The sequence below is a fragment of the Vicugna pacos genome, chromosome 31 (assembly GCF_048564905.1).
Source record: "Vicugna pacos chromosome 31, VicPac4, whole genome shotgun sequence".
NCBI lineage: Eukaryota > Metazoa > Chordata > Mammalia > Artiodactyla > Camelidae > Vicugna > Vicugna pacos.
The window spans coordinates 14,966,746-14,981,736 of record NC_133017.1 but is presented as its reverse complement, the minus strand read 5'-3'; the positions used below and the strand labels follow the sequence as shown (position 1 = coordinate 14,981,736).

Genomic DNA, 14,991 nt, shown 5'->3' with positions numbered 1-14,991 from the left:
CAGTGCGTGTGCTCAACGAACCATAGCTATTACTGTAAATGACAGAAGTAAGCTTGTGAACCATGTGGTTTCTCGATAAACCTTTGGCCTCAGGAGAGCTTCTTAGGCACCAGGCACTCATTCCAAGAGGCGAGGCAAAGGCTGTGGCTCTGGCTTCCTTCCCAGCTCAGCCAGAGTCTATAGAATGGGGAGTTAAAGGCTCCAGAAGCTACTGTTGGGGTGTGCCTGGTCCTACAGCAGGAGGTGTCCTGTGGTGGGGATGTTCTCCAGAAGAGGCCAGATTCAGAAACAGGGAGACCAGAAGGCTCTCCGGGGATCCCTCCTGGAAACTCCATGTTCTCAAAGCTCAACCCCTCTGTCTCCAGGGTTCCCCTGTGCTGAGGACCCTCAGTACTGCAGGCCTTCCTCTCCTCTCTCCTGCCCTAGCCCCTGTGTACAGGGCCACCCAGACTGCTCCCTGTGGAACAGCAGGACACAATCTGGGGAGGGACTGGGCCTATCTCCCTGTGCTGGCCAAGTCCTCCCCAGGGCCCTCTCAACCAAGGACCATGGTGCCTGCCACCTGGGACAGTTTCTCTAATACCTGCTCCCGCACTCCCCAAAGTTCCCTGATGACTTCTTGGAAAGTGCTGGCTCCCCATCCTTTCTGGACAATTAACAACAATGGAACCATACTTATTTTAAGAGTCTACTATTTTTTTTTATTCTTTGAAATAAAACTTTAATATACAAATATTACTTTTAAAGCGAAATTTGCTTATGATAAAAATTCAAATAATATTTAAATAATGTAAAGTAAAAAAAAAAAAAATCCCACCTTCTGAAAACTTCATGAAATTTCTTGAGAATGTTTCCTTTTCACAATTAACCTCCCCAGGATCGGAAGCCCAGCAAAATCAACCAAAAGGCCTGCCTTTGCCTGAACCACCCCAAATTCTCCTATTTTGCAACTTAATTTTCTGTCTTATTAACGCTGCCGGGGCAGTCGGCTCCACCCCCCAACTTCGCCCCCGCGCCATCCGCTCACTCTCAGGAACCAGCCCAGCCGTCAGCGACCTCCTTTCGGGAGGAGCCCCCTGTCCTCACCCGCCAAGGGCCAAATCGCTCTCCCCGCTCCCTGCGGAGAGCCTCCCACGTATTTAAGGACCCGGAGCCCCTCACCCAGCCCGCAGAGGGCGAGCCCCGCCTCCTACGCTCACCGCGGGGGCGGAGCCTCGCGATGCCCCACCCCCGAAGGAGGGGCCTCGCGTCACGCACACTCGGCCTCCGGGCAGATCCCCGCTCCCCTCGCCCCCGCCAGAGACGCACGCCCCGCGCCCACCCCCGGGGGCGGAGCCCGCGCGGACACCTGGCGCCGGGTCCCCCACGCCCCGAGCGGAGGCCGCGTGCAGGTCCCCGGGGCCCTGCGGCCGGAGGGTCGGCGGGCCTGGAGCCGGTGAGTCCAGCCACGATCCCCTCCCGCGGGTCGCGCGACCTGCGCAGGTGGGGAGGGCGTCCTCGGCGGTGGCGGGCCCCGCCCCCCCGTCGGAAATGCAGAGCTTTCCCAGGCTGTTCCCTCATCACTTTGTTACCGGCCTGAAAACTCGGTTACCGAGCATTTTAGAAGCGTCCCTTACGGAAGCCCGCACCCTGGGTCGAATTTTTCTCTTTTTGGCTGTTTACCACTTTCTGGCATTTCCCCCCTGGCGGCTCCTCCCGTGACCGTCAGTCCCACCTGTTCCCCCTACACCCCTCTCTTCCCTACACCCCTCTCCCCCCCCAACCCCCACCCCGAAGGGGCTTTGGGAAAAACATCCATCTTAAGATTCTCTCCAGGGAATGAATGAGTGATCTGCCCAGAAAAGAGGGCATCGGCGACGCCCCCCTCCTGCTTTCACTGTGGTCCGCTAGGCAGCTCCCCCATCCCCCGCCGGCCTCGCGCAGTTAACCGCTGGAGGGAGGGTTCAAGGGCAGGTCCCCATCGAACCTGTGTCCCTTCTGGTTCTGATCTTTTAAGGCCGTGGAGAGGGAGCTCACTGCCCAGTTCTCCATCTCCATAAAAAAATACTATAAGAGACATACCTAAGTATCGAAAGATTTTTAAGGATCAGGTGCATTTCAGAGGGGGACTTTTCCAGAAACTTCCTCCATTGGAGAGGACGAGGATGCAGAGCTGGCTGAGGTTCAGCTCGGCTGCGAGGTGGCCAGCACCCGCAGTTTTATCAGGATAGCCCCTCGAGGAAAAGGTCTGATTAGGGGAAATGGTACACATTTTAGTGAGTCTAAAGCACTGTCAAATTAAAAATACGTATTTTGGAATGTGCTGCTTAATTAAACGATGAGAAAGCATGGATTGTAAGACTCACCCCCATTTCAGAGATTTTTAAAATGTTTTTTAGAATTGCTGAAATGCAGTAGCAACCACCATGGCAGGACTGCTTAGTTCTTTGGGTTTTTATGATAACTTGCAGTCTTGTGCAGGTGAGGAGACAGGTGGATAAGTAATGTGCCCTGGATAAGGATGGGGCGGTTGCCTTATGTGTCGGAGAAGCTGGGGTGCAGACCACTCAGACTCAAACATGTGAATGTCTCATATACAAGCTCCCAGTGAACTTGGGTGATCTGGGGCAGGGAGAGGTAGGGGTCATAGAGAGCCTTCCATCAGGGTTCAAATGGAAGCCCAGCTGCTTCTCAGTTACCAGGGATAATTGTAGTTAAGCTGGATGTGGCCTCTCCCTGCTCTGACCTCACATGACCATGTGTCTGCACTTGTCATGGTTCTGAGTTCTGATTGTTATCGCACACAGCGCTCCTACTAGCGGGGTGGCCTTGCGGGGAGGGGGCTGGATCCGTATCTATGTCTGTGTCCTTACAGCCTTCTCCCCTGAGACCATCTCTGTGCTGTAAAGGGGGAGATAAAGCAGCAGCAGTGGGCTGGAATAATTGGTCTTGGGGGACAGAGGGAGAAGACAGAGAAACCTGGTGATGAGTTAAGGCCACAGTCCAGGCAAAAGGTGACCAGGGCCAGCTCCTGTTCAAGTGCCACAGGGTGGAAGGGGAGGGCACCCATGGTAGGACGTGGGGCGCGCTGTTGGTATCTGATAAGCATGTGCAGCAGGAAGAAAGGTGAGGCGGGCTGGGCAGGGAACCAGCTCTGGGAAGCTGGCCCACACTCGGCCGCCGCTGGGCCTTCTCTTTGATCCAACCCCCTGCCCAGCCACCTTCCCTTTTTGTCCATATATTCTCTCTCTCTTTTTTTTTTAAATTTTTAATTTGAAGTATAGTTGATTTACAATGCCATGTTAGTTTCTCGTGTACAGCGTAGTGAATCAGTTATACATATGTATATTCTTTTCAGATTCTTCCCCATTATAGGTTATTACAAGAAATTGAATATAGTTCCCTGTGCTCTACAGTAGAAGTTTATCTGTTTTATATATAGTAGTTTGTATCTGTTAATCCCAAACTCCTTAATTTATCCCTCCCTCATCTTCCTCTTTGGTAATGTAAGTTTGTTTTCTATGTCTTTGAGTCTATTTCTAGTTTGTAAATAAGTTATTTGTATCTTTTTTTTTAGATTCCACATATAAATGATATTATATGATATTTGTCCTTCTCTGACTTACTTCATTTAATATGATCATCTCTAGGTTCATCCATGTTACTGCAAATGGCACTATTTCATTCTTTTTGTGGCTTAGTAACATTCCATCGTGTAGCTATACCACGTCTTCTTTATCCAGTCATCTGTTGATGGACATTTAGGTTGCTTCCATGTCTTGACTACTGTAAATAGTGCTGCTGTGAACATTGAGGTGCATGTATCTTTTTTAATTAGCGTTTCCTCCAGATATATGCCCAGGAGTAGGATTGCTAGATCATATGGTAACTCTATGTTTAGTTTTTTAAGAACCTCCATACTGTTTTCCATAGTGTCTGTTTTCCATAGTGGCTGTACCAGTTTACATTCCCACCAACAGTGTAGGAGGGTTCCCTTTTCTCCACACCCTCTTGGCCATATATTCTTTTAAAGTTGGTGGCAAAAAATGGCTGCTTGAAAGCCTGGAGCTTGACAGCCATCAGAAATGCTAGAGAGAAACCAGTTAAGTCAGGGGCCTCTTTTCCCCATTTCTGCCTGCAGAGATGCCGGAGGGGCCATCGGTGAGGAAGTTTCACCATCTGGTCTCCCCCTTTGTGGGGCAGCAAGTGGTCAGGACAGGGGGCAGCAGTCAGAAGCTAAATCCTGCCAGCTTTGAGTCCCTGTGGCTCCAGGACACCCAGGTGAGTTCCTTGTTCTCTTCTGGGGGAGGCTCGTTCTGTACCTCAGCCACCCCCAGCCCTAAACAACCTCTAATCTGTTTTCTGCCTTACAGATATGCCTTTTGGGGCATGTCACATACATGGAATCATGCAGGCTGTGTCTTTTTGTGACTGGCTGCTTTCACTGATGTTTTCAGAGTCCATCATTGTCGCAGCATGTGTCAGAACTTCATTCCTTGTGAATTCTGAATTCCTTGAGGGCAGGAGCAGAGATTCACTCATCTGTGTGCCCCTCTGTGCCTAGCAGACTGCCTGGCACATTGGATAAGCCCAGTTAACAGTTAGAACTCAAATACACACAGTGTCACAGGAATTTAAAACAGACAGTAGAAATTGCCATTGTTGGAGAGGGTGCCGGGGTCTCCTGACCTAGGCTTTTTGACCTGGTAAATGTTTTGACAAATATTTCATCACTGTTACACCAACATTGGTGAATTTGCATCAAGAAAATGTTTTCTGTGAGCAAATTCTTATTCAGCCCACTTAATTTCTTGCTCTGATTTTTAGGTCAGCTCAATTAAACCTTTTCTGAGGTGTGGCAGCAAACAGCTGTGCTCAGATTTGCAGATAAGTTATTCTGGAATTATTTAGAAAGATAATGCCTTCTTTTGGGGAGAGGATTTCAAAAGACTGCTACGGTTGGTAATTTTCATACTAATTGACAAATGGGAGATCTTGTCAGAACTGTGATCTTTATGCATGTACCTTTGGTCAAAAAATAGCACAGGCATTTCTATTATTAATGCCAGATGTTTGGGTTGTAACTCTGAAAGACTGCCTGAGTTTGGGGTCATGCAGAACAGGCTTATCCTGGAATCTGGCCATATGCACATTACAGAACAGGGCTGGCAACGTGGAAGTAGAATGCACAGCGGTTGGAACGTTCATTTACATACATTGTCTGTTTTCATTTTCTGCTGCTGAAATCATTTTCATTGGGATGGGGTGAAGTATTTTGATCTTTTGGTCACAGTTGCTTTGTTGTATACTTTGGAATCAGGAAGCATGAGGCTCCCAACCTGGTTGGAAGATTGTTTTAGCTGTTTGGGTTCCCCGACGTTTCATAGGAATTTTAGGATGGATTTTTCCATTTCTGCAAAAAGTGCTATAGAGGAATGCATTTTAGAGTGATGGTTTGATTCATCGATCAATTGTTATATCAGTATTCAATTTTATTGATTATAGTTTTTTATTGTGAGGTCTCTTGTGGGTGTTCCTTCTACCAAACCCAATTTCGGGGGTGGTGGAAGGTACCAAATTTTACAGCGTGTTGTCTTTGGCTGCTGTCAGTTTGTGTGTGGCATGCATGTGTGTGTGCCGAATATTTTTAACAAAGGAAAAATATCATGCATTGAATACAAGAATGATAATTGGTATTTACTTCTTAGCTAATTCATGAAAAAATTGGGAGCATTTCCCCCTGGGTATTCTCGGGAGGCCCCGTATCGAGCATGGATCTATTTCATCTGCCGATCTAATTCTTCTTCTTGCTTCTAATCCTTTTGAAAACCATGTGCTCAGTGCCCCTCCACTGGAGCAAAAAGCAAAAGCCGAGTTGCAAATATACAACTTGGAAAAATTTCGTGCAGGAGTCAAGAGGGGAGACATTTGCACAAGGATAAAGGTCTGTGTACACCTGTCCAGTCTTCCCCTCTCTGAGTCTACAAGACTCTCCTAGTCCGTTTGGGCTGCTTTAACAGAACACCACAGACCAGGTGCTTATAAACAACAGACATTTGTTTCTCACAGTCTGGAGGCGGGGAGTCCGGGGTCAGGGTACTGGCAGATTCGGTATCTGGCAAGGGCCCGCTTCCTGGTTCATAGACAAGATAGCCTGTCTTCTTGCTGTGTTCTCACATGGAGGGAGGGTGAGGGGGCCCTCTGGGGTCTCTTTTATAAGGGCACTAACCCCATTCAAGAGGACTGCCCCTCCTGGCCTGATCAACTCCCAGAGGCCCCACCTCCAGATACCATCACTTTGCAGGTAGATTTCAACGTATGAATTTTGGGAGGACACAGTGAGTCTGTAGCAAAGGCTTAGATCATGTTCATTTTTTTCTAGGTCCATGGAAAGAAATTATTCCTTAGATTTGATCCAGATGAACAAATTGTGTCCCCTGGCAACAACCCGCTGTCAGAGCCTCTACAAAAATCAGAGCAGAAGGAAGAGGCTGGGCACCAGCAGAAAGTCTCTGAGCAGCCCTCCCTGCCCCCAGGCGGAGCCGACGTGCTCCCCAGCGGAGACGATGGTCCGCAGCATCTGGGGGAAGACACCCCTACAGGAGGTGCTGAGAGGTGGCTGCAGGTCAGGTTTGGTTTGTTTGGCAGCGTTTGGGTGAACGAGTTCTCCAGAGCGAAGAAAGCAAACAAGAGGGGTGACTGGAGGGACCCCATTCCGAGGTAAGGCGTGGTTGCACCGGCTGTGGGCTGTGCCTGTGTCTGGGTCTGCGCAGGGTCTGCAGGGTTCACCATGACCCCACGGCGTGGGCATGCTCGGGGGGCACCCAGCCCGCCCTCCCACAGCCACTGCCGGGGAGAGACAAGATGCCTCTCTGTCCACCGTGACAGCGAGTAGACTGTGGTCTGCACCCATAGGGGTGGGGACCATCCTGGCAGCTTAGACAGCGGGGGGGAGCTTTCCCAACAAGCATGGCCCTTGAGGGTGGGAGGCCCCTGAACAGTGTTTTATGGCTTGACCAGTGCTCTCTGAATTTAGGGACAGAATCACCCCCGTTTTTAATCTGTTAATGTTGAGGATATCAATGCATAAAACTCCATCCATGTTCAGGGTTATTTCCTTGGTGTAGATTCCCAGAGTGGTCAGAGGATGGAGGTTCTCACGGTGGCGGTGGGTTGTCTGTGTACTTTCGATCAGTTTGTAGGGGCTATTGGATATGGTGTGTTAACCTCCGTGCAATCGATACACCAATGCTTCTGTTGTCTCAAGCCTGTCTGTGCCCTTCGATGGTGTTTGCACCTTTTGGCATTCAGGATGTTTCACTTTCATGTAGTCAGTGGTCAGTATTTCTCTTGATAGCTCTTAAGTTTTCTCCTCCTGCTAAAAGATCCCCCTTCTACTGAAAAGTCAGACCACTTTTCTGTTTTCTAAAGTTTCACAATTATATTTTTTATGGTCAGGATGATGGTCTTTGTTTATGGTGTGATTCCGGGCCGGCAGGATGCTGTGGACTGTGAAGTAGCTCAGCCTGGCTTCGATGCTGAGATGTTCTGGCTCACATACAGTTGACCCTTGAACAACACAGGTGTGCACTGCTTGGGGCCACTTATTCAGGGCTGTGTGTTTTTTAGTAGTGATATTACAGTGCTACACGATCTGCTTCAAGGTTGGTTGAGTCCGTGGACGCAGAACCGAGGTTGTGGAGGGCCGACCGTGAGTTACGTGCGCAGATGTTCAGCTGTGCGGAGGTCGGCGCCCCCGCCCCCGAGTGATGAGACGTTCAGAGGGGGAGCGGGCCCCAGTGTTGGTGCACTTCCAGGCCTTCGGCTTCCCGGTCCTGGGATCCTCCTGTCTTTGAACTTTCCTGCATGTTGGTTTTGTCCACAAGGGACTGCTGCCGCCCCAGGCCTTACATCCACGCAAGAAAAGAGAGAGAGAGAAGGTCGTTTCTGGAAGTTCCGATGAGCAAGGAGAGCTTTCTCCGAAACCCCCAGCAAACCTCTCGTGGTCTGAGCCTGGGCTCCGGGCTGATCGCTGACTCGGTCACCAGCCAGGCGGCTTGAAATGCTATTCCACCAACAAGACTGCTCTCCTGGGTTTTCAGATTTATTGTCACAGAGCGAACACATGTCATTCATTTATTTTTTGAATCTCTCAGGTTACGTCTCCTTTCACATTGTGTATTTTGCTTTGGTCCCACCTCCACCCCTTTCTCTTCTTTATTAGGCTTGCCTCGGTTTTATCTACTTTGTTGGTCTTTCAAATAAATAACAGTTTCATGCACTCCATGTGAAAGAGTATTTCCTAATTTTTCAGATCTTTGAGTGTTTGGGGGTCATCTTTTTTGTTTTGTTTTATTTATTTTTTTATTGGATTATGATCAGGGTGGCAGCCTGTAAATTTTCTACTTTTGGCACCAAGATTTGGAGCCACCCACATAGTTGATCTTTGCTTACATTTTGTGGTCGAAAATGAAGATAGAATGTTCGTTAAAAGTAAAACATTCTGAGGAGAAGGGGTAAATTAGGAGTTTGGGATTAACGTACACACTCTACTGTATATGAAATAGATAAACAGCAAGGGCCTACTGTACAGCACAGGGAACTGTATTCAAAATCTTGTAGTCGCCTGTCATGGAAGAAAATGTGAAACACACACACACACACACACACATATATATATGTATATGTTTATACCTGAATCACTTTGCTGTACACCTTAAACTAACACAACCTTGCAAATTAACTGTACTTCAATTTAAAAAATGGTTTAAAAAGGTAAAACCTTCTGTAAGTGTTAAGAACAGGTTATTGCTTTGATAACGCATGTTTTCTCCATACTTGCTTGTTTTTGTTTACTTAATATGCCAAACTCGGGAAAAGGAGCATTGACGTCTCCCAGGGTAGTTGTGGTTTTGTCGCTTCTCCTTGTCTGTCTTTGTTTTTGTTTTGTTTAGTTTTGTTTTGGTGAGGGGAGGTAATTCGGTTTATTTATTTACTTACTCTTAGAGGAGGTATGGGGGACTGAACCTGGGACCTCATGCGTGGTAAACACGCGCTCTGCCACTTGAGCTGTACCCTCCCCTTCTCCTTGTCTTTCTAAGCATTTTTGCCTCTGTGTTTTGCTGCCCTGGGTCCCAGGCATCAGGGCCTGAGTTTCCTAGGTTCTGTGGAGCTTCACCATAATAAACAACCCCGTGCCTTCTCTTTGCCTTTGGTCTTGAATTCTGCGCACCTGGATGCTAACAGTGCCGCTTCGTGTTTGGCGAGTCCACTCCCTGGTCTTTTTTTCCACTTAGTTGTAGGTACGTTTTTCATTTATTTTAGGTATGTTTTTTATACACAGCAAATAGCAGGCTTTTGTATCTCTGTATATTCAAGCTGAAACTCTCTGTTTTGAAATGGGGTAGCTGTGCTGTGTGGATTTTCTGTCATTTGCCATTATCCCTTGTTGCCTCTTCTTCTGTTGGATTTGTCATGTTTCTTTTCTTCTTTTATTTTGTAACCCCTGTTAGTTTGGAAGTACTGCTATTCATCCCCATTCTGTTGGCAATAACCTTATCTGTAAGTGATACCTGTTTTTTCCCCCTCAGTTAATAACTATCCATTTTTTAATAACATTAGATTAATAATCATCTCCCTTATTAACACCAGTGTTTTGCGCACTCTCCTTCCCCCTCCCTCCGAGATGAGACCTTTAAAATACGTCTCTGCTTTTCCGTGCTATCCACCCCATCTCCTGCATTTGCTGAGATAGTTTAGAATTTCAGTTCCAGATCGTGAATTAACTATGTTGTTAATTGTGTATGATTAAATTAATTAATATTAAAAACACACTAAAATGGGTGTCTTTTGTTTGGAGAATTCTTTCCTCACACTTGGGTTGCAGCTCTCAAGCCACTCGGGTCTCACAATAGGTATCGCAGAGCATGGTGCTAATCTTTATGTCTGCTTTCCACCTCCTGCATCCTGAGACCCTTGTCGATTTAATTTCCATCGGGAGGTAGTCTTCCTTGAGTAATTACCCCAGATGCCATGCATAGGTGTTCTTCTGAGTCTCCTTGCTCTGAAGTTGTCCCTTTCCTTTCACATAAGCTACCACCCAGGTCAGATATGCGAGTCTCAGAGTCCAGTGATAGTCTGTCTTCCCTCCCAGAGTAACCCTTTATTGCTTATCAGGGTTCATAAGATTTCTCCTCTGTCCCTGGAGTTTGGGAAGCCCGCGGGAGGGTGTGGGGGTGTCTTTCTTGGTAAATCTGGCCTGGGACTGGGAGCATTGAGTCTTTAGCATCCGCCTTTACGTCCTTCTTCCTAACAAGCCCTGCTTTTGAGCAGGTAGCCCCACCTCCTGGACCTGAGACTTTCCTGCATGTCCCAGGTTGTCTTCCACGAGCACATCGTGCAATGATCAGGAAGAAGGAGAGATGTATAAGTTGTATTTTAATTACTCCATTTAGCCCTGAGATTTTTACGATCCTGGCAGAGCCATCCCTTTTCCCTCCTGGGACCTTAGCTTCCCCAGGTTTGTCCTGACCGCGGAGTGGGCGCTCTGCGCACTGGGGACCTGATGATGCTGTCATAACTGTGTGTGGCTGATGGCGCCGCCGTAACTGCGCTCACGCGTGTCCTCTCCTCTCTCTCCTCCCAGGCTGGTCCTGCACTTCGGCGGTGGCGGCTTCCTGGCCTTCTATAACTGCCAGATGTCTTGGAGCTCTTCCCCGGTGGTCAGTCCCACCTCTGACATCTTGTCAGAAGAGTTCCATCGGGGACAAGCGCTGGAGGCTCTGGGCCGGGATCAGCCTGTCTGCTATACGCTGTTGGACCAGAGATACTTCTCAGGCTTAGGTAGGACTGAGGGCTGAGGGGAGCCCCGCCCACTGGCCTAGTGGACAAGTCACTGATCCAGGAGGCACAGAACTGACCCAGCGCAGTGTCTGCACTGCTGGGCAATCACCTGATCTCTTCGCCTTCACTTCCCTCGTTTTTAACCGAGGGAGTTAGATGAGGCAGTTTCTGACTTCTCTCCTACCCTAGGTGTATTATAGGTTGTAGTTGGCCTGACGGTCACACCGCAGCGTGACCTCCTAAAGGGCTGGGGTCACATCCCCTCCATCCTCCAAGCCTCCCCTGCCTGGCACGACACCGGCCCCCGGAGGTGCTCGATGAGCATCTGCTCGGAGCCGAAAGCGCGCGGTTTGCGAGGAGGGCCGTGCCTTGCTCCCGGGCCACCCAGGTGGACACTGCTGCCTGCAGGTCAGAGCCCGGCCCCCGGGTCCGCGCCGGCTCTCACCAGGCACGGGCGCAGCGGCCCAGCGTCCTCTGCACAAGTGTCCCAAGCGGTGGGCCTGGCAGCGCTCCGAGGTCGGGACAAGAGCTGAGCGCTCCGTGCACCAGGGCGGCTCGTTAGCGGGGCTCCGAGAGGGTGACGTTCCTGGCGCCCAGGACAGGGGCACGGGCGGCCGGGGGAGCGGTGACGACCGCCGCCTCCATGTCCAGGGGGCACATTGGCTTCACAGCTCAGCTCACGGGCGCTCAGCAGATGGCGGCCTTGCACGTGGTGGGACCATCCAGTCCCTGCACCCAGCGGGCAGAGGCTCCCAGAAGCAGTCTTTGGGGTCTGTAAGCTAACGCTCTGCTAGCTCTTCTTACTAATGATAATCGTTAACAGCCACCGTTTTTCCACTGACCCCGACGTGCCAAGCCCGTGGTTTCATCCTTAGTGCTGTTCCATGGGATGGTTACTTGCTCATTTTCCCTTCATTCATTCAGAAGAAAGGAGAGCCAAGGACACGTTAAGAGTACAGCTGAGCATAATAAGTGACATTCAGGTAGTCGCCAGTGAACTTTGGAGAGAAATTTTGTGTGATCATGAAGTCTTGGAACCGGCAGTCTTTTCACCCAGCCCTCCGCTCCTGGCGTGCTGAGCGCCTGCCTTCCACCAAGCCCACTTCTCTCCTTGAGGACATTATTAACCACCCAGCATGCAGGGACTCCGGTCGCTGTGACCTGGAGAGGCTGTGATAAACGGCTGGCAGAGGTTAGAGAAAGTACACAGTTGGAACATTTGGAAGAGACGTGCTGAATCTGGAAGGAGGGGTCAAGTTTGGCTTCACAGCGAATAAGGGAGGAATAGAAAAATAACACAGCAGTACTTCCAGAACGCCTGCTGCGTGTGAAACGTTCTGCTTGACGTTTTATAATAATAATAACATCAGCTGGTGTTTATTGAGTACTCTCTGCACACCAGCACCGTGCTCAGCGTGTGTGTGTGTGTGTGTGAGAGAGAGAGAGAGAGAGAGGAGAGAGAGAGAATTCTCATGTACTGCCCACGAGACCCAGGTACCTCACCCCCCATCTTACAGGCCAGGACACAGAAGCCTAAAGAAGGCAAGGACTGCCCAGTCAGGTAGCTGGGGTCTGGTTGGGCCGGGGTCTGGTTGGGCCGGGGTCCGGTTGAGCCGGGGTCCAGGCAGTCAGGTCTGGGCCACATGTGAGTTTTGTCTAATGTCATCTTCGCAACAACCCCAGAGGTAAGTGTGAGCACACGTCCTTTGCGGACAGGAAGGCAGACTCAGGGAGCCCCGGGGACACTCTGGGTCCTCCTGCGATGCTCCCTGCTGCCACCCGACGGCTTCAGTCTGTTCTGTCACCTTGGGGACCAGGTCTCCTGATGGACGTGTCCCTTGCCCCTTCCCTGCTGTCTTCCAGGGAACATCATTAAGAACGAGGTCCTGTTCAGAGCTGGGATCCACCCTCTCTCTCCTGGTTCCCGCCTGGATCCTCCGCGCCTCGAGGCCCTCGTGGATCACGTGTTGGCCTTCAGTGCAGCCTGGCTTCAGGGCAAATTCCAGGGCACTCAGCAGCACACGCAGGTCTACCAGAAGCAGCAGTGCCCCGCCGGGCACCAGGTCGTGAAGGAGGCGCTGGGGCCCCCTGGGGGCCTCCAGAGGCTCACCTGGTGGTGCCCCCAGTGCCAGCCCAGGTTGTCCCCGGATGAGCCAGGCGCTCAGGCCCCTTCTTCACAGGGCCGTGCCCTCGAGGGACCCTGATGCCGAAGTGCTGAGAAAGGGGATGTAGGCAGGGGTGGGGGCTGGGTGCCGGAGTTGGAGGGGGTGGCTCAGGGACGCCGTACTGTTGGTGTTCATCTCACAGGAGTTAAATCTGAGGCAGCTGCCATAGTTTGATTTTGTTCTAGTTCTGGTTAATTCTTCCTAGCTAATTCTACCATTGTGGAAGGTGAGACAGATCACAGTAGCAGTTAAGGGAAAGACCACCCGGAACGACAGTGGGGCCACGAAAATGTGGGCCTGTGGAAGATAGCTGTCCCAGCGCTGGAAACGTCGGCTGGTGTTAAGGCCCTCCCCATGAGGACCGGGAAGGGGGGGGTGTCCTTTTCCCCAAGGGGGCTCCAGGGATGAGGAGGGGGTGACATGAGAGGAGGTCCTCCTGCCTGGACCCTTCCCCGTGGGATGGAGACACCAGGAGAAGGAGGCGGGAGGTGGGGGGACCAGGGACCTGGCCCCCTGCCTGGTGTGCCCAGTGCGCTTTGGGAAAAGCTGCCTGTTTCCTCTCACGGTGATGTATCTGTGACTGTGATGTGCAGGAATCAAGGGCTGTACAGATGCCCCCTCAGGCTAGCTAAATGTAGAAGAAACCGGGACACGAAATAAAGCTCTTTGTTACTTCGTGTTGTCATCTTTATTTGGCAGTCAAGGTTCTTACACTACAAGTCACTCTTTGCGACGGTGCCACGGGGACTCGTTGGGTTGGCCTGATGGATCCACGTAAAAGGTGTGGGGCAGGGACAAGGGTGAACACGCACCTGCTCTCCTGCCCCAGGTGCGGGCACAGGCAGGAAGGCTGCTGAAGCAGGGGAGGGTTTCACTTCCGTTGCCCCAGCCTCTGGCATGTGGAAGGTAGCGAGTTGTGTGAGTGAAGTTGAGGACAGTGGCTTTCCTGTGCCCTCGTCTGTCATCAGTCACTGAGAGTTATCGACAGTGGGGAAAGCCACCTATGCCAGGCATTAGCTGGGGGCAAAGGTAGTACCCAGACGGACCGTTTAATTCAGCGTCGTCAGGGACTGGAGGGGTGGGCTGGGCAGGGCATCACAGCCTGCGTGTAGGTGGGCACCATTTCAATGGGTAGAAAAGAAAATGGAAAATGGTGTTGCAGTTGCTGAGAAAAGAAGCAGTGGAACTAGAAACAGCAGTGAGCGTGGAAGGGAGGAGAGATGGGTGGTTGTCATGGTGACAGGCTCTGGATGTGGACACTGGGGAGAGGGAGCAGGGCTGAGGGTGGCTCAGGCCTGGCACCGGGAGCTGGAGGAAGGCACCCCCGACTGAGATGGAAATTCAGGGGAGCTGAGATGGTCAGACCCAGCGCCTTGGGCTCTCGGTGCTTACACCTAAGTTGGGGGACAACACAGCCAGGAAGCAGGCCTGGCTCCCCACAAGTGCAGGCTTGGAGGTGTGGACGTGGGGACTTTCCTCAGAGCTGATGGTCAGTGTGAGAAGGTTAACAAGGGTGGTCATGCAGCCTGAGAAGGATGGCGATCAGGGGATCCTTGGAGAAGGTCTCGTTCTAGTGGCAAGGGAAGGCAGAAGCCACCAGGAGATCAGATGTAATGGGAAGAAAAAGAACTTCGAGGGGAAGCCAGTGGTCCGTAAGAGCGAGAGGAGGTCTTTGAGTTTGGCAGCAGGTGGAATCTGAGGTCATGATGACCTTCAAGAGCCGTGTGTACAGAGTGGCAGCCAGTCTGCAGGGGCTGAGGGCTGGATGGGAGCCGGGGGAGAGGGTGGCCCTTCAGGAAGGCTGGCCTTGAAGGGAATTAAGAAAGGCGGTCAGGGAGGAGTTACTGATGACAGACGTATGTGATGTGAGGATTTGTGTGGGATCGGGGGAGGGGAAAATCAGGAGGGAGAGAGACGCCAGTGCCAGTGCTTAGAGATGTTGGGCTCGGACAGGAAAGAAAAGCGACCCAGAGAAAGTCAGCTGGGGATGAGGCCTTCACAGTTG

The 14,991-nt window shown here is 51.0% G+C and overlaps 1 protein-coding gene across 1 annotated transcript; it reads left to right on the top strand.

Moving 5' to 3' along the window:
• Positions 1-1,302: 1,302 nt before the first annotated feature.
• On the top strand, positions 1,303-13,661 carry NEIL2 (nei like DNA glycosylase 2). The gene is made up of 5 exons (XM_006203281.4): positions 1,303-1,435; positions 4,121-4,260; positions 6,362-6,699; positions 10,625-10,821; positions 12,685-13,661. The coding sequence occupies exons 2-5, from the start codon at positions 4,123-4,125 to the stop codon at positions 13,023-13,025; spliced, it is 1,014 nt and encodes a 337-aa protein (XP_006203343.2). The 5' UTR covers positions 1,303-1,435; positions 4,121-4,122; the 3' UTR covers positions 13,026-13,661.
• Positions 13,662-14,991: the final 1,330 nt, after the last annotated feature.

Coding starts and splice junctions, on each gene's coding strand:
- NEIL2 (XM_006203281.4), top strand. CDS start 4,123: ATGCCGGAGGGGCCATCGGTGAGGAAGTTTCACCATCTGGTCTCCCCC. Junction 6,700..10,624: donor TGGAGGGACCCCATTCCGAG/GTAAGGCGTGGT, acceptor CTCTCCTCCCAG/GCTGGTCCTGCACTTCGGCG. Junction 10,822..12,684: donor GAGATACTTCTCAGGCTTAG/GTAGGACTGAGG, acceptor GCTGTCTTCCAG/GGAACATCATTAAGAACGAG.